Raw genomic sequence first — 16,623 nt, forward strand, 5'->3', positions numbered from 1 at the left:
ACAGTTGATTTTTTCAATTATAACTGTAGCTCGTTCATTTTTCACAATCACTCCATGAAACACATTACCCCCACTCTTGAATTTTATTTTTCTCTGGTGTATATTTGCATTGAAAATCAAATTTATTTCAGAACACTACATCAACGTGTGCAGTATAACTTCAGAGTCATCTCAACAACCACATCCAAATCCAACTTAGCAAAATTTCCAGAACCATCTCAACAGTGTCCACAGAACGAAATTCAATTATCTGCAGCTTCCAAAACCGACTCATAACACCTAGAATTTCATTTGTGAACAAAATATCGGTGAGTCATGTCAATAAATAAAATCCAAATGGTCGATTTTCCAAAAATCAAGTCGGTAATTGATAAATACATTTTACACATCAGAGATGATTATTCGGATCATATTGTCAAACAAGCTATACAATTTATTAATAAACATATAAGGAAATGCATTTTAGCTATGAAAAAAATTAAATTTTCGGTTGGGGAAAAAAAGAAAATAATTACACAAGTTGGGGAATTGAAACGCTTCAAAGTGATTATAAAAATGATGAATAATAAACATACAGGCTCGGGTTTGAAGCGACGAAGCTCCAGGGTAAAGTGGCAAAATGTTAACAATGTTTTCAATAGTAGAGTAACAACGGGGGTAATCATCAATTTAACTCATAAAGATCCTAAAAAGTTTCTAGACGATGCTTTTCCATTATTCAAACGTGAGATTTCCAAAATTTTGAAACAAATGTCATGCCTCAAAGTTAATTTTACTTTATCAGGGGATTTTATTAAAAAATCAAATGATGGGGAAATTGTTGATCGCAAATATTTCAGTACGCCAAATAAAGTTATCGATTCAAGTACGGACTTGGCTTCTTGGTACAATGAGAACGCTGTGGATGTTATATTGAATAAATTAGGCGAATTTGAAGAACAACAGTCGGGGTGGGCTTTGAGTAAAATTCTTTTGTTGGAGGTAGCAGTTAATGAATATGTGATTGGTAATGGTTCTTCTTTCATTCCACTGCCGCAAGAAATCGCAAGGAAGAAGGCATGCATTAATGTACAAAACAATGACGAAATGTGCTTCTTTTGGAGTATTATTAGCGCCTTGTATCCTGTAGCAAAAGATCCACAAAGGGTGTCAAAATATCCACACTATTCTACAGTTTTGAATACTACAGGGCTAAATACTCCAATGGATTTACATCAAATTTCCAAATTTGAAAAACTTAATAATATTTCTATTAATGTTTACACTTTGGAATTGAATCAAGCAAAGGAAAAATCATTCTTTGTAGTAGTACCTGCCAGACTCACGACAACAAAACGAGACAGACATGTTAATTTGTTATTGATTCAAGACAAATATTTTCCAAAATTGAACGATTATGAGGCTCCACCCATTAATGACGATGACGAGACTGAAATTAAATTCCATTATTGTTGGATCAAAGACATGTCTAGACTATTTTCAAAACAAATGAGTAATCATAGAGGTCAAAAGTTTTTTTGTGATAGATGCCTGAATTATTTTTCAAGTCAGCAAAAATTAAATGATCATACTGTTTTGTGCGAAAAAGTGAATGATTGTAAAATTTCCTTTCCTACATACGATTATGTGGAATTTCGAAATTATGTTTATAAACAAAAATGCCCATTTATAATTTTTGCTGATTTCGAGTCACTGTTGGAAAAATGTAACGAAAGCATATCTAACAAAACTACAAAATACCAAAAACATATACCTTTCAGTGCAGGCTACTACTTCAAGTGTTCCTATGACGACAGTCTCTCTCATTTCAAAAGCTATCGAGGTGAAGACTGTATGAAATGGTTTGCCAATGAGTTGTCTGATATTGCAAAATTTGTTGAATCTAAAATTAAGAATATTGAGCCGATGACAGTGCCTTTAAATAATATCGGTGCTGCAACGACTTGTCATATTTGCGAAAAACCGTTCGCCCCCAAAGATGTTATTGTGTACGATCACAATCATTATACGGGGGCGTTCCGCGGTTTTGCCCACCAAGCCCCCTGTAATGTCAACTTTCGAAAATTATTCGTGGTACCCATTACTTTTCATAATCTTTCAGGATACGACAGTCACTTCATTATCAGAGATATCGCAAAAAAAGGCTGTGTGAGCATACTTCCCTCAAATAAAGAAAAATACATTTCCTTTACACAGAAGGATGCTGAAACTAAAATTAAATTTCGATTTATAGATTCTTTTCGATTCATGGGAACATCGTTGGATGAATTAGTATCCACATTGGATCAAAATGATTTGGAAATTTTAAAAAAAGAATTTAGTCATTTAGATGAGGAGAAATTCGCTCTTCTCACCAGGAAGGGAGTATTTCCGTATGATTATATAGATAGCATGGAAAAATTGAACATCACCGAGTTACCATCACGAGAAGAATTCTATAATAAATTAAATGATGAACACATAACAGAAGAGAAATATGTTCACGCACAAAATGTTTGGGAATCATTCGAAATTACAAATTTGGGATCGTATGCGGACCTATATTTGAAAACAGATATTTTATTACTGGCAGACGTTTTTGAAAATTTTCGTCAAAAAAGCATGGCAACTTATGGGTTGGACCCCGCATGGTATTATACTATGCCTGGGTACACGTGGGATGCCATGTTGAAGTATACAAAGTGTAAATTACAAATTTTAAAAGACATTGACATGATTATGTTTGTAGAAAAGGGGATAAGGGGCGGAATATCGGTTTGTTCAAATAGATATTCTGAAGCAAATAATAAATATATGGAAGCATACAATCCCGAAAAACCTTCAAAATATCTTTTATATTTAGACGTCAATAATTTATATGGGTGGGCAATGTCAGAATTTTTACCTTACGACGGTTTTCAGTGGGTGGAAAATTTTGACAAAGATATAACTGAAATTCCTGACAATGCTTCAGAAGGCTACATATTGGAAGTTGATTTGGAATACCCTGAGAGATTACATGATTCACATAAAGATTTTCCGTTTTGTCCAGAGCATCAAGCACCACCAAATTCCAAACAAAAAAAATTAATGGGTACCCTGTATCATAAAGACAAATATATTTTGCATTATCGCAACTTGAAACAAGCATTGAAAAACGGTTTGATTCTAACCAAAATTCATCGGGTTGTGAAATTCAAACAATCTGCATGGCTGCGTCCCTACATCGAGTTGAATACTCGTCTAAGGGCTGCAGCCACCAGTTCTTTTGGCAAAAATCTATATAAACTAATGGTAAATGCTATTTTTGGGAAAACGATGGAAAACATTCGATTACACAGGGTGGTCAAACTTGTGAATTCCTGGAACGGTCGTTATGGCGCCAAAAATTTAATTGCGAGCCCTCGATTTCAGAGTCGAACCGTTTTCGATACAGACTTGGTGGCTATTGAATTGAAAAAGACTGAACTTGTTTTCAATAAACCTCTGTACATCGGAATGGCAATTTTAGATATTTCAAAAACATGCATGTTTGATTTCCATTACGATTTCATGGTGCCCACTCTAGGTATAGAAAATTGCAAGTTAATGTATACAGATACAGATAGCTTCATCTACGAAATAACGTGTGAAGATGTCTATTCAGAACTCATCAAAAATAACCTATCAAAATTTGATACTTCCGATTATTCGCCCGATAATAAATTTCAAATTCCACTTGTGAATAAAAAAATTCCTGGGTTAATGAAAGATGAAGCAAATGGTAAAATCATCACGCACTTTGCAGGGTTACGTTCCAAAATGTACACCTACAAAGTGCAGGGTGGAAAAGTTATCAAAAAATCAAAGGGAATTCGATATAATGTAGTCAGAAATAAAATTGATTTCAAAGATTATATGGATTGTCTCAGAAATTTTAAAGAAAAAATATGTGAGCAGTTCACTATTCGATCATACGCTCACAGCGTTTTCAGTATCAAGCAGGTGAAAATAGGCTTGAGTCCACACGACGATAAACGAAAATTAATCCCCAAATCATCTGACACTTTACCTTGGGGGCACTATAGCTTGAAATGAGGTTATCATTTGGATTTTATTTCTATTGATGTGATTGATTGATATATTTTGTCCTTGTTTGAATATGACGAATAGGTGTGTGTTACTCTGAGAATTTTCAACAGCGGTAGGAGACCACCAACTTTTCAAGAATTGACTGCAAACAGAAATATGTTTGAGTATTTCAGTTTTTGCATACTATTTATTATTGTACATGTACACGTTGATATAATTTGAATGAAATATATTGAAATTTTGCATACTATTTATTATTGTACATGTACACGTTGATATAATTTGAATGAAATATATTGAAATTTTGTATACTTATTTATTGTTGTACACACACGTTGATAAAATTTGAATAAAATATATATTGAAATTTTGGTGTTTTTTTTTTCCATCAAATAACTTTTTAAAGCTGTTGTTTTCACCTTATACATTAAATGAAACAAATGTTACAACGTTTTCTCATTTATTACATAAATCATACACTATTTTTTGTTTATAATAAAATAAATATTCACGTAAAGCATTAGCATACAGACTATCTAGAGCTGAGGCTTGACAAAAACCTTCTATGATTTCTTCCAAAGTTAAATTAGTTTTATTCTCACGTAACCATGATTTTATTATATTGAAAACACCTCGATAATAATCACAAAAGTTCAAAGCATCCAGCATAGCGATACGGTCAGAGAGCACACCAAGGTGAGTATTCAGGATATCGTTTACATCTCGTTGAAACAGCTCCATGTTCGTGGTGTCCTTGGAAATGGAAACTTGTTTGGTATTACTTTCGATGTACTGTGTGACGTAAATGTAATCCCCGCAACGTGTTGTAATTGGATCATATTCGTCTAGATATCCATCGATTTGTGATTCGAAGAAATTTTCCTTTATTTGTTGCAGGATGTCAATGAGGGTCGCCCATTCATAACTTGTTAAATTGATGGAACGAATGGAGAACTGCTGCTTCAAAATTATGCATGGGCTGAAGTCTCTGCATGGACTTAGGCCACATCGAATTTCATAAGATGACATGGGGAATGCCATCAACAGCAATTGATGTTCGTTTCGAGCAGCCATTTCGTATTGCTCCAACGCTCTGTCTATTGCATTTAGAGTTCCATTATAATCTTCACCATCACTGTCGAATATTACTTCAACTTCACTACCGTAACCACTATCGAGAGACATTTTCAAACTGAATGTCCATCTGTGTTTGCTTGCGCTCTTATAGCTTCAGATCACGTGGTCCGTTTCAGATATTGTGCGTTTGTTAAACACACAAATATTTCTTCACAAAAGGCCCTCCCAATACATTGTCAGTGTGCTTGTTTTCCATAAGATTCTATACAAAATCGACATTTTCGATCCAACTGTTGTGTTTGTTATCCAAACCCAGCCATTTTACGTACATTTTTTTATCTTTCTTCCTCAAGACTTTTTCAACGAGATATATATCAGGATTTGCAGTTTTTTGTAATTCTTCTCCATAAAAAGCACCCCTAATAGGTGCACCCTGCATATCTTCTAGCATGAAGGTGGCGGGGTTGGTAATATTGACTTTGACAATTTTGAATAATTCCGTAGTCCAATTGGGCGTATAGCCTTTTTCAAAAACGTGTTTCGCCTTACTGATTCGTACAACATCACCGACTTTGAATTTTCTCGGTCCAGCTATTTTCACATGGGTGTATGTTGATTTGAGAATTTGTTTTTCGTTAGTTTTGGTAATTTTCGAAGGTTGTATGCCCGTCTTCGAGTGTCGCGTATCATTGTAGGATTTTGTGATTTCAGGCAAGACATTCAACCATTTGTAGGTGCCATTCAGACTAAAATATTTGAAAAGTCTTTCTTTTAACGTTCTAATGATACGTTCAGCCATAGAAGCCTTCGTGATACTGTACGTATTGTAGTGATTTATTCCATGTTTTTTCATCAAAGTTTGAAACTTATTGTTGTAAAATTCTTTACCTTGATCGGTTTGTAAATTTTTTGGACAACGTTTCGTATGTGTCAAGATATCTGCAAACGTTTTCGTAATTTCCTCTCCCGTTTTTGATTTCAGTGGTCGAGTCCACACAAATTTCGAAAAACAATCTATGACGACTAGAATCAGTTTGAAATTTCGATTTTGGTGAGCGAACGATCTCATCTCAGCCAAGTCCATCTGCCATAAGTCATCTATTCCTTTGATAACTGTACGGCGTCGAGGATAATTTTTTCTAATTGGTTTATGTAGTTCGTTGACAAGTTGAATCTTGTCTTTGGAAGTCATGACGACTGATGGAGAAGATGTGTGAACCCCGCTCTTTTATTATGGTTTTGCTTGAACTTTATTTTGTATCTTTTTGATTTCCTTGATAGTAGAATTTATTTCGGTAATTTGTTTGGAGATGTCACCTTGAAATTTGGTTAGTTTTTCATTTACTTGGATCATTTGTTTTTCGTGTTTCTTAGCTAGTTGATATATAAATGAAGCAAGTTCATTATCGGTTCCATCCACATACTTTTTATTAGCAACATCGTAATCAGTGGTGGGGCTCTTCACATGACACAATTTCACATCACCACAATGAATATTACCATCTGAGGTATAATGCAACAAACATCCTCCAGAGGGCGTTGGCAATTTTCGCTTTCTGTTGCTGTCGCTACGTCCAAACTTATCGATAACCATTTTGAAAATGATAATGTATTGGGGAACGTAGTGTATCTTATAGAATTATTTTTGCCTCTTTGAGTTCATTCAAAATGGCAATGATTTCATTGTTGTGCGAAGTATTTCCTGCATCTCGAGAGGCTAGCAATAATTTGAGACGTTCGCATAGCTCGTTGGGATCGTCCCAATAAATGTATTCAATGGGTTTCGTATTGAATGTCATTGCAAGAGGTGACGTTTTGGGTAGACATGATGTCATCGCAGTAGTAGTAGTGAGAGGTGTTTTAGGTTGAAAAAACCCAGTACCAGTTTTACGACGATTTCCTGCTGTAGGAAACAACGGTTTGATTATGTTGGTGTACTTGTATCTCTGTGTGCCTTTTAGATGCCCAGCCGAATTCTTGTGAGCGCTCGATAAATTCAAAATCTTTTTGTATACATTCAAATCCTCAGTGTTATAATTTTCAGGCATGTCGAGAAATAACAGTTCATATATACCGGGTGTTCCTTTCCAGTGATACCCAGCCAATTTTATGTTTCCGCTACGCTTGTCAAAATCGATTTCCTTTTGGCCTAGGAACCATTTTGAAGATACCCCATCATATATGGGACCGTATACTTTGTCGATTTCCTTGTCATTTCCCCAATGTTTTTTAATGTACGGTTGAGACATTATCGGATATTGATCGATATATTCTTCTAAAACTTGTTCATTTATGCCTGACGCAACGTTGTCGTCTTGTTCGTCTTCTGCATACCCACTAAAGACGTTTTCATCATCATCATCGTCATCCTCATCTGTACCTGCAACATGTACGAGGGATTGGAATGGAGTCGTTTCAGGCTCTTCCACTGTCTCTTGTTTGACTTCGGTTTTTGCCTCAGTTTTCAATGGGGTACTAGCTGACTGTGTTGCTGTTTTATTAGCTATTTTCCTCAATGGAATAGACAGAGGTTTGAAAAATCTTTGCAATGACTCATCTTCTTCGGATTTGCCCAATTTCAGAGCCAAATATTTTTTTCGAATGATGCGTGCAATTTCGTTGATCTTATTCTTTCGAATAACATCAACTTCTTTGCTCAACGGTTTCATGATGGTGAATGATACTACATCACGCACTGTGTATACTTATATATTTGTCGAATCCTTGACGATAACGTCCACCATTCTTATCGAAATCTTTCATTATTACAACGGTTCCATATCGATGTTGCCAACATTCGGCACACATTCTCTTGAATTCATCGAAAGACATGTCGGGAGAGACGTGTTCATCGAATACATGTTTCAAATTCATTTCATCCTGTTTGAAAAGTACAATCATATTGCTATTGTCTCGTATCAATTGTTTGGGGATTTTTGAATATGTCTGACAAAGATAGGCGGCGTCAATGTTCTTATGCCTACATACAGAATAATATTCGCGAATTTTCTGTTGGCCATCACATGCGACATCGTCGAAAATGAATATGGAATTTGATTTGGCTTCGTGAGGGCTTATGATATCCTCATTTTCCCTGAACGGATAATATCCCAACCCCTTGACTTTACTGAAAATTTCTTGAATCACTTGATATTTAGGTTGATACAATGATTTTGAATATACGTAGATATTTTCAAATTTGGCGCCATTCTGGTGGAATAGCAATGTTAAGATAGCGTTTGTCTTTCCACAACCACTCGGCCCACAAATTATTGCACGAAACGAATTGGGTAATAATATACCATGCTTCCCAACTACACTACTATTGTTGGCTTCATTCAAAAAGTCTAAATTTTCAATAGGTAATGTCTTGTCTTGTTGAACGACTTTCATGATGTGATGCTGGATAATGAGTGCGCTACGCTTATAAATAAAAACATCACAGTCATCACCCAATCATTCTCAATGTTGACTTACTCCGGTGCAGGTGTCGTCAATTCGATTATCAATAAGCTCCCGTTCGAATTACATCTACCTGGTTATCAGTTTTGCGGACCAGGCACCAAATTGAAAAAGAGATTGGAACGCGGTGACACCGGTGTAAATCCTTTGGACGAATATTGTAAAGATCACGATATCGCGTACTCTCAAAGCGACTCATTAGAAGACCGTCATAAAGCAGATCAAGTGTTGGAAAATAGAGCTTGGGAACGCGTTAAATCGAAAGACGCTAGATTTGGTGAAAAAGCTGCAGCTTGGCTCGTTACTACAACAATGAAAGCGAAACGTAAGTTCGGCATGGGGTTGTCCTTTCGACGTAATATGCTTCAAAAAATTACTAAAAATTGGAAGCCACATCCTACCAATATTAAGAAATCTAGTGCTTCGGCTTTGCGAGCTGCTAAAATGGCATTGAGTCAAGCTGGAGGACGTAAAAACATACGGATACCTAGGATAATACCATTTGAAGCAAAATCTGGAGGAATTCTTCCCCTCATCCCTATATTCGCTGCCCTTTCAGCTTTGGGTTCGTTGGCAGGTGGAGCAGGCGCTATCGCAAAAACCGTAATAGATGCTAAAAATGCTAAAAAGAAACTTGAAGAAGATCAACGTCACAATAAAGCTATGGAACATTTAGGTTCCGGTTTGTACCTACGCAAAACACCTCGAGGATTTGGTCTGTTCCTAAAGAAACAACAGCAACGCAAAGGGCGAGGTCTTTACTTGAAAAAGCAAAAAAACTCCTACTGAAGCTACCCCATAGAGCATTATACGATTCGGAAATTCAAAAATGTGCCCGTCAAATGAGAATTCCACATTTTCGTGGAGTCTTTATGCGCGACACGTTGCCAACTCGTGGTCCTCGACTGCGAGAATGTGCTGTATTGAACTTGGATTCTCGATTGAATAAAGGCACTCATTGGGTAGCTTACATTAAAAACGGCAATGCTGTACAATACTTTGATAGTTTCGGTAATCTCAAACCTCCAATGGAATTGGTCAGATATTTTGGAGGGGGTATAACGATTACATATAACAATGATCAGTATCAAAATTTTGACCAGAGTAATTGCGGACATCTGTGCCTACAGTTTCTGCTCCATAATGTCTGCAAAAATGGTTGGAGATAAATCTTTGCGAGATTTAACCGATGCTGAATTGAAAACTTTATCGATCGACTATTTGATTGAGAATGCTCAACCTTGGGAATTATTGGATGTTTGGCATAGATTACCAAAGGACTACCAACATCGATTCGCTTTGCAGATTCGTTTACCATGTTTCATCCATTACCGACATGAGGTACCACCACCTACATCAGCTGCGTCATCGCTACAAAAAGCAATGTATTATGGTCCTGTGAGTTCGCAAATAGAATGTTATTATTGTAGAAATAAATGATTTTTATGCAAAATGTTGTTGTTATTGTTTCAATCATTATTTAAGGAGATGTCATACTGACATTATATCAGTCATGTCTATGATATTAACGCTAACGAGTCGTTCTTCGACGCTCTCCATCGATTTCAATCCACCCATTCGATTAGATTCTGATTCTGAATATACTTTGGCTTTGCTCAGTTTCCATTCGTACAACAGTATACCCAACATTGAAGAAGGTACGAAATTCTACTACTATGAAAACGCTGACAAAACTAAACAGAAAAGCATCGATATACCTCTTGGATCTTACGAAATTGGTGACATTGAAGAATTAATAAACAAATACATCACGCCTAAAACGTTCAAGGAAAACCCTGAGGATTTTTTCTATCTGAAACCGAATAATAATACCCTGAAAAGTGAAATATTCTGTCTGAAGCACTCGATTGATTTCCGACCTGCAAATAGCTTGGCTCACATACTGGGGTTTTCATCTACTGTTCTCAAACCAAACTTACATCACGAATCCGATCTACCTGTGGATATCATTAAAGTACGCACCATACACATAGATAGCAACATTACGTTTGGAGCCTTCTACAACGACACACCGACTCATACGATATACGAATTTGCTGTTGGTGTTGATCCGGGGTATGCAATTGACGAAATACCTAATCACCCCATTTACCTACCTATTGCACATAGAGACGAAATAAACAATATCACGCTGCGAGTGCTCGACCAACATTCTAGGCTCATTGATTTCCGAAACGAAGAAATAATAATTCGTTTGGAATTGAAGCGGAAGTATGGTGCTGACTATCTATAAAAATAATACACCTCCATACCCCAAATCAGTCTTCACCAAGACCTTCACTAGTCGACAACTATTGACAACGGAAAATAAATTGTTTCTGGAATCTCTTGGTTATCATGTTGTCCAATCAAGTGTTCAACATTTTCCGAAAACCGCAAATCGATGAGTCCATACAAAAGATAGAATGGCGGACCTACTATCCATATGTCAAATCTTTTCGCAACAACGATGTTATTGAAATTAACATCAATCAATCTGATGCCTACGATGCTTTGTACGATAGTCTGCTGTTCATTAGTGGAAAAGTTGAGAAAACTAAAGGGGACGGTAAGGTGTCATTCGTAAACAATGCTGGTGCTTTCATGTTTCAATCTGCTAGTTATGAGCAGAGTGGTAAGGAATTGGAAGCAGTTCGTGAACTTGGAATTGTTAGTACTGTTAGAGGCTTTCTCATCTACACCGACGAAGATATCAAACACTTGGCCACCTCCGGTTGGACTTTTCCCAACAATACAGGCGCCATCAACACAACTCATCTAACATTCAACATGCTCATACCCATCAAGCATTTTTTGAATATCTTCAACGATTATCAGTGTGTTTCCTACGGTAAACATACCATTCGATTAGTACGAGCTGGAGATGATAGCAACTGTTTCAAAATAGAAGAGACTCCTGCTGCACTAACACCGAAAACGGAAGTTAAATTGGAAATTGAAAATATCGAACTGAAAGTTAAACGACTCTTTCCGCATGATCAAATTAAATTGCAACTTTTGAAAGCTATCCAAGCAGACACTCCTATTCTCATACCGTTCAGAAAATGGGAACTTCATATGCTGCCAGCTCTCACACAAGGTGCAAAAAATGAAATATGGGCCGTCAAGACTTCTTCGTTCCTCGAAAGCCCTCGCTATGTAATTGTATGTTTCCAAAAAAATCGTGACTACACTAAAGTCAACAATGATCCAACAATATTCAATCATTTGAATATTACCAATATAACGCTCACTCTTAACGGTGAGAATTACCCCAAGGAAAATATGCATTTGAATTTTGCAAAGGGGAATTTTTCGCAAGCTTATTTCAACTACTCACAATTTGGTCTCAGCTACAAAATAACCAATCAACATAATCCTCTTCTTACTTCCACCGTCTTCACGGACAAAGCTCTCTTTGTCATCGATTGTTCCAGAAGGGATGAGAGCATCAAAAGTTCCAGTGTTGATGTAAAACTTGAAATCGAAGCATCCGAGGGATTTCCTCAAAATACTAGAGCCTATTGCATAATTGTGCACGACACTGTCATAGAACACCTCCCACTCAGCGAAATTATTAAAAAATGGAACTGAACATGTTATTTTGCTTCAGTATCAATCGAAGAGTCAACATGAGAATAGCTGTTGTAGATATTCAAGGCTTCACCGTCGAGCAAAAATTCCATCCTAAAGAAATAGCCATTAGGATTGGAATTCAGTGTAGTAACTTTTTACTGCTGCCAAACACACCATTTTCCAGTTTGAGTAAAGAAGATCGTCGTACCGCCTGTTACTTGGAGCGAAACATTCACGGATTGAGGTATTCCTCTGGCTTTGTGGAATATAATCAATTGGATGCCATCCTCATGGAGAATCTACAAGGTGTCGATGTCATTTATGTGCGAGGACATCAAAAATATGACTTTCTAACTGAAAAATTTCACGAGTTGAATATACCGACACGCGTTGTGAATTTGGAGGGCTATGACAATACAACATGGTTGGTTCCCACATTCGACAACAACGAAGGTACCTCACCCTGTATGCATCACATTCGCAAGCGAACCAACTACAATTGCAGTCTCCGAAACGTAGATATTTTATACAAATGGCTTTGTGATATATTACCAAAATAAAAATGTATAATAAATTTCCAAATCATTTATCTAACCTCACCGCCTTATGATACCCTCAACAAAAAATAGAAAACGTATGCAAAACGTTCGAAAGCGCACGAAAAACGATCGAAAGCGCACGAAAAACGACCGTAAACGCACGTAAAACGGTCGAAAACGCACGAAAAACGATCGTCAACGCACGAAAAACGATCGAAAACGCACGGAAAACCACGTATTTTGAAATGTCATTGTCGAATACTTCGCTCTCCCATTGCCCTCACGTTAAGTCCACAACGCTTAACCTCTCGACACTTTTGAATCTCCTCTTTCTCCTGATGATGCTAACTTGGTTAACAAAGATACGAAACATAGTGCCCTTTTGGCATGTTGGAATGCTAGACTTCTGTTGAACTGACATGTTTTTTCTTAAATGGTATATTTTGACGCACCCTGTACACATAAACGTCATGTTTGTTTCCAATGATGTATTTTGAAATACCTTGTATACAATGACAGATCGCAGGTTGTCATATTTTTCCTTAAATCTGATTCATTATTAAAAAATATATCACTTTCGCGCTTCCAATTTTCGTCGAGTAGTTCACGATTAATTCCAAAACCGGCAACGCTACATTGCCCCATAAACAATGATTTATTGTACAACTGGCAACGCCGAACCTGACATGCTGGCATGTATTAACATTTGACAGATGCAGTCTTATGAGTCTAGTGTTTACAGTGTCCTTCTTCAACCAATAGATAGTTCAGCTAGTGACTCATAGATGACTCTGTGTATTCTATAACTTAATTTTCAAACCGGCAACGCTACATTACTCCATAAACATTGATTTATTGTACAACTGGCAACACCTGCTTGCACTAGCAACCGGTAAAACCTCAATCTCCATCTCTCTTTGCATCGATTACGTCACACGCGCCTCTCGCTCTTACACACACATACACATCTTTACATGAAATATTAATTATTTTCCCAAATCTAAGTATATTTTCCTATCTTCAATATGATAATGACGATTACATTCTACGGAAATCAAAAATAATGCTGTCAAGTATAATGAATGAGTCAATTTCGGTCCTGACAAAACTAACGCTATAAATACCCAACATTCGCAGTTAACTTCAATATCTTACGATGGTGTAGAGGCTAAGGACAATGTCTACGGCGCGGACGACCCAGGTTCGAATCTCATAACTATAAACTTTTTTTATTTAAAATCACGTGACTGAAGGGGACCGAGGGAGCTGATAGGTTAGGTGGAGTACCAAGGGGGCCGAGGGGTGAGGAAGAGTCGCAAGAGGGCATGAGCGGTGATGTGGAGTACTAAGGGGGCCGTGAATGCTTGAATCGCTACGAAACTCGTTCCATCCTGCGTCGATGACGTCACACGTTTCCCCCACTCCTGTTTGAACCAAAAATTGCAGAAAGTTTAGCTCCATAAGAAAATACATGGGATTTTGCGCCAGAAGTCTCTTTGTTACACTACTAGCCACAATAATAATGAAGTTTGCGCAGTTGCAAGCTCCTCTTCAAAATCCCAAGTTCCTAATTACCAATCGAAGGAAAATGAAGAAAAATCTTTTACTGGTACCAAGAAAGATATTGTGTCCGATACCGCACAAAATTCGAGGAAACCTAGCCAAGGAAGTTCTCATATAAGTAGAAAGGAGGTGGGAGCCGTTATTCTACGAGCGGAAACGCAGTCAAGTCTTAGCCATTTTATTAATATAAATGACACAGCCAGTCATTCAGGAGCTAGCACAGATGATTCGAGGGAGGAGGGGGAATGGCAGGCCATCTCGTAAAAAAAATTTGAAGAAACCTTGTTGTTAGAGAAACCAGTGAAAAAATCAAAGGTGTCTCGAAGTTTGTTTACTTGCATGTATGTAGAGTGGATCCAGCAACCACACCTCAAGATATGTCAACCCAACTGAAAACAACTTTTCCCGAGGTCACTTGTGAGTCACTAAAATCAAAACAACCAACTATATACTCATCTTTTAAAGTTGGTATATACGAAAAAAATTTCAAGCCCGCCATGAATACGGAATTATGGCCAAGTAGTGCTTTTGAAAGTAATTTTTTAAAATCCCGACAGAAAACAGCTGTAGACCATTGATGAATCCCAATTTACTACTGAATATAAATACTGTGAATTTTGATAAAATGAACACTCTGTAGACAGAACTAGATTATTATAGTAGTTTGGAGTTTCTGAGTATAACTGAGAGATAGGTGTTAAGGAGGCATTTTTAGACAATATAGTCTTTGAGAGGTTTTTACTGCAAACCTACAAAAAATGTGGTGGATTAGCTATATGAGCACGAAATAATATAAATGTAAAAGTTATCGATCTTAGGAAGGAGCAGCATTTCGAATGTTGTGCTATTTCTTACATTCTAAATGAGAAGAAATATGTTATAATGCTGCCTCTCGAATTTTCACTTGATGAAAAGTGTCTACTATATCTCCAAAAAAAAAATATCTTCGTTGTCTGAATTTTCAGAGTATTGGGACTGGGGGTTGCAATGAGTCTGATTTTAATAACAGATTATCATTCAGGCTCAATCCATCGACTTCTGCTGCCGCATCAAACAAACGGTTTATTTGAATTTTCGACCCTGAAATGAGGAAGGTAGCAATTTTTTGGACTTATCAGTTTGGCTTCTTCTGGACTCAACTCTCTCGCGTATCTCTTCTAGATATAGCTCATGATTTTCCGCGAATATTCATCAGCTAATTTTGAATTTTTCAGTAATATTCTTTCTACACAGTTCAACTTTGAAGTGCGTGGAATTTTCTGTCTGGTAATTCAATCTCATCAAATTTCCAAAGATCAGTTCCGTATGTTGTTCCAACTCTTCATGTCATTGTTTTCATTATCTCTAACACCCTTCTGTCATCTTTATTTTCCTTAGATGTGCAAACTATGACGCCAAATGCTTTGTAGAAAAACACTATTTAATGAGGTCATGAAGATGATCATATTATGGTTGAGTATTGCAAATGTGCAGAGTGTGAACATCTTGACAACTTCCTGAGCTGGGACCATGCAGAGACCATCTCAGTTTACATCTCTTGACAATGGTTAAAATATTAGAACGATTTCTCACTTGTCTGGAAACTGTTTAAAGGTAAACAGTGTCTACCTTTTCAAAACAACATAAAATATAAGTTGTGTCCTATAATTGTCATACTGAGATGTCATATGCTTGTCATACACCACTGTCATTTTTTTAATCTTTTGTTAATAATAAAAAGCCACTGTCAATAAAACTCTCTGTTATTCCTATAAGTAAAAGGAAAGGAGTCATGCTTTACCTTATCCAAAATCCAAAATAATCTCAAGAAATCTATTTGCTCAAGCCAGAATCAATCAATATTCAAACAGGTTATGGGCCCAGCTGCCTCTAGTGTTGTGCGTGTAAACCTAGTGGAAGTGTACTGATGATTCTTTTAAAGTGTTGACGGTCATCTGAGTACAGGCGTACTAACCCAAAAATGACGACCAAAGAGCATAAATTGAGCAATATCCAAATATTAAATGGACAAGACACCTTTGAAATATGGAATTTCTCTATTACTATTTTGTTCAAGGCAAAGCAACAGTGGGCATTGTATCTGGAACTGAAACTGAGCTTGATGCTGATGAAACAAAGCCAGATCAAGTCAAGGCCAGAAATGCCTGGATTACCAAGGATAATGACGCCCAATACATCATTGTGCGAACTGTGGACAAGTCTATTTTGTCTCACATTATGGCATGCAGTACATCAAAAGAAATGTAAGACACATTGGTAAGCATTTATAGAAGAGACACTACCCATCAAAAGCAAAAGCTCTTGCTAGAATTCCATTTATACAAGTTCGACAAAGCGAAGACTACCACACATAATA

At 36.8% G+C, this 16,623-nt stretch overlaps 1 protein-coding gene and 1 long non-coding RNA gene across 2 annotated transcripts; one reads left to right on the forward strand and one right to left on the reverse strand.

Moving 5' to 3' along the window:
• The first annotated feature begins 315 nt into the window (after window positions 1-315).
• Window positions 316-5,185, forward strand: LOC141487415 (uncharacterized). Its single transcript, XM_074186479.1, has one exon. It carries the CDS (start codon window positions 316-318, stop codon window positions 4,054-4,056), a length of 3,741 nt encoding a protein of 1,246 aa, XP_074042580.1. The 3' UTR covers window positions 4,057-5,185.
• A 9,656-nt stretch (window positions 5,186-14,841) lies between these two features.
• LOC141487416 (uncharacterized) lies at window positions 14,842-15,935 on the reverse strand. Its single transcript, XR_012468373.1, has 2 exons — window positions 15,408-15,935; window positions 14,842-15,347 (listed from the first exon to the last, which is right to left on the reverse strand). It is a non-coding gene; the product is annotated as an uncharacterized lncRNA (long non-coding RNA).
• Window positions 15,936-16,623: the final 688 nt, after the last annotated feature.

The sequence above is a fragment of the Leptinotarsa decemlineata genome, unplaced genomic scaffold (genome assembly GCF_025532065.1).
Source record: "Leptinotarsa decemlineata unplaced genomic scaffold, Ldec_3_MD MMD2_tig00078422_RagTag_RagTag, whole genome shotgun sequence".
Lineage (NCBI taxonomy): Eukaryota > Metazoa > Arthropoda > Insecta > Coleoptera > Chrysomelidae > Leptinotarsa > Leptinotarsa decemlineata.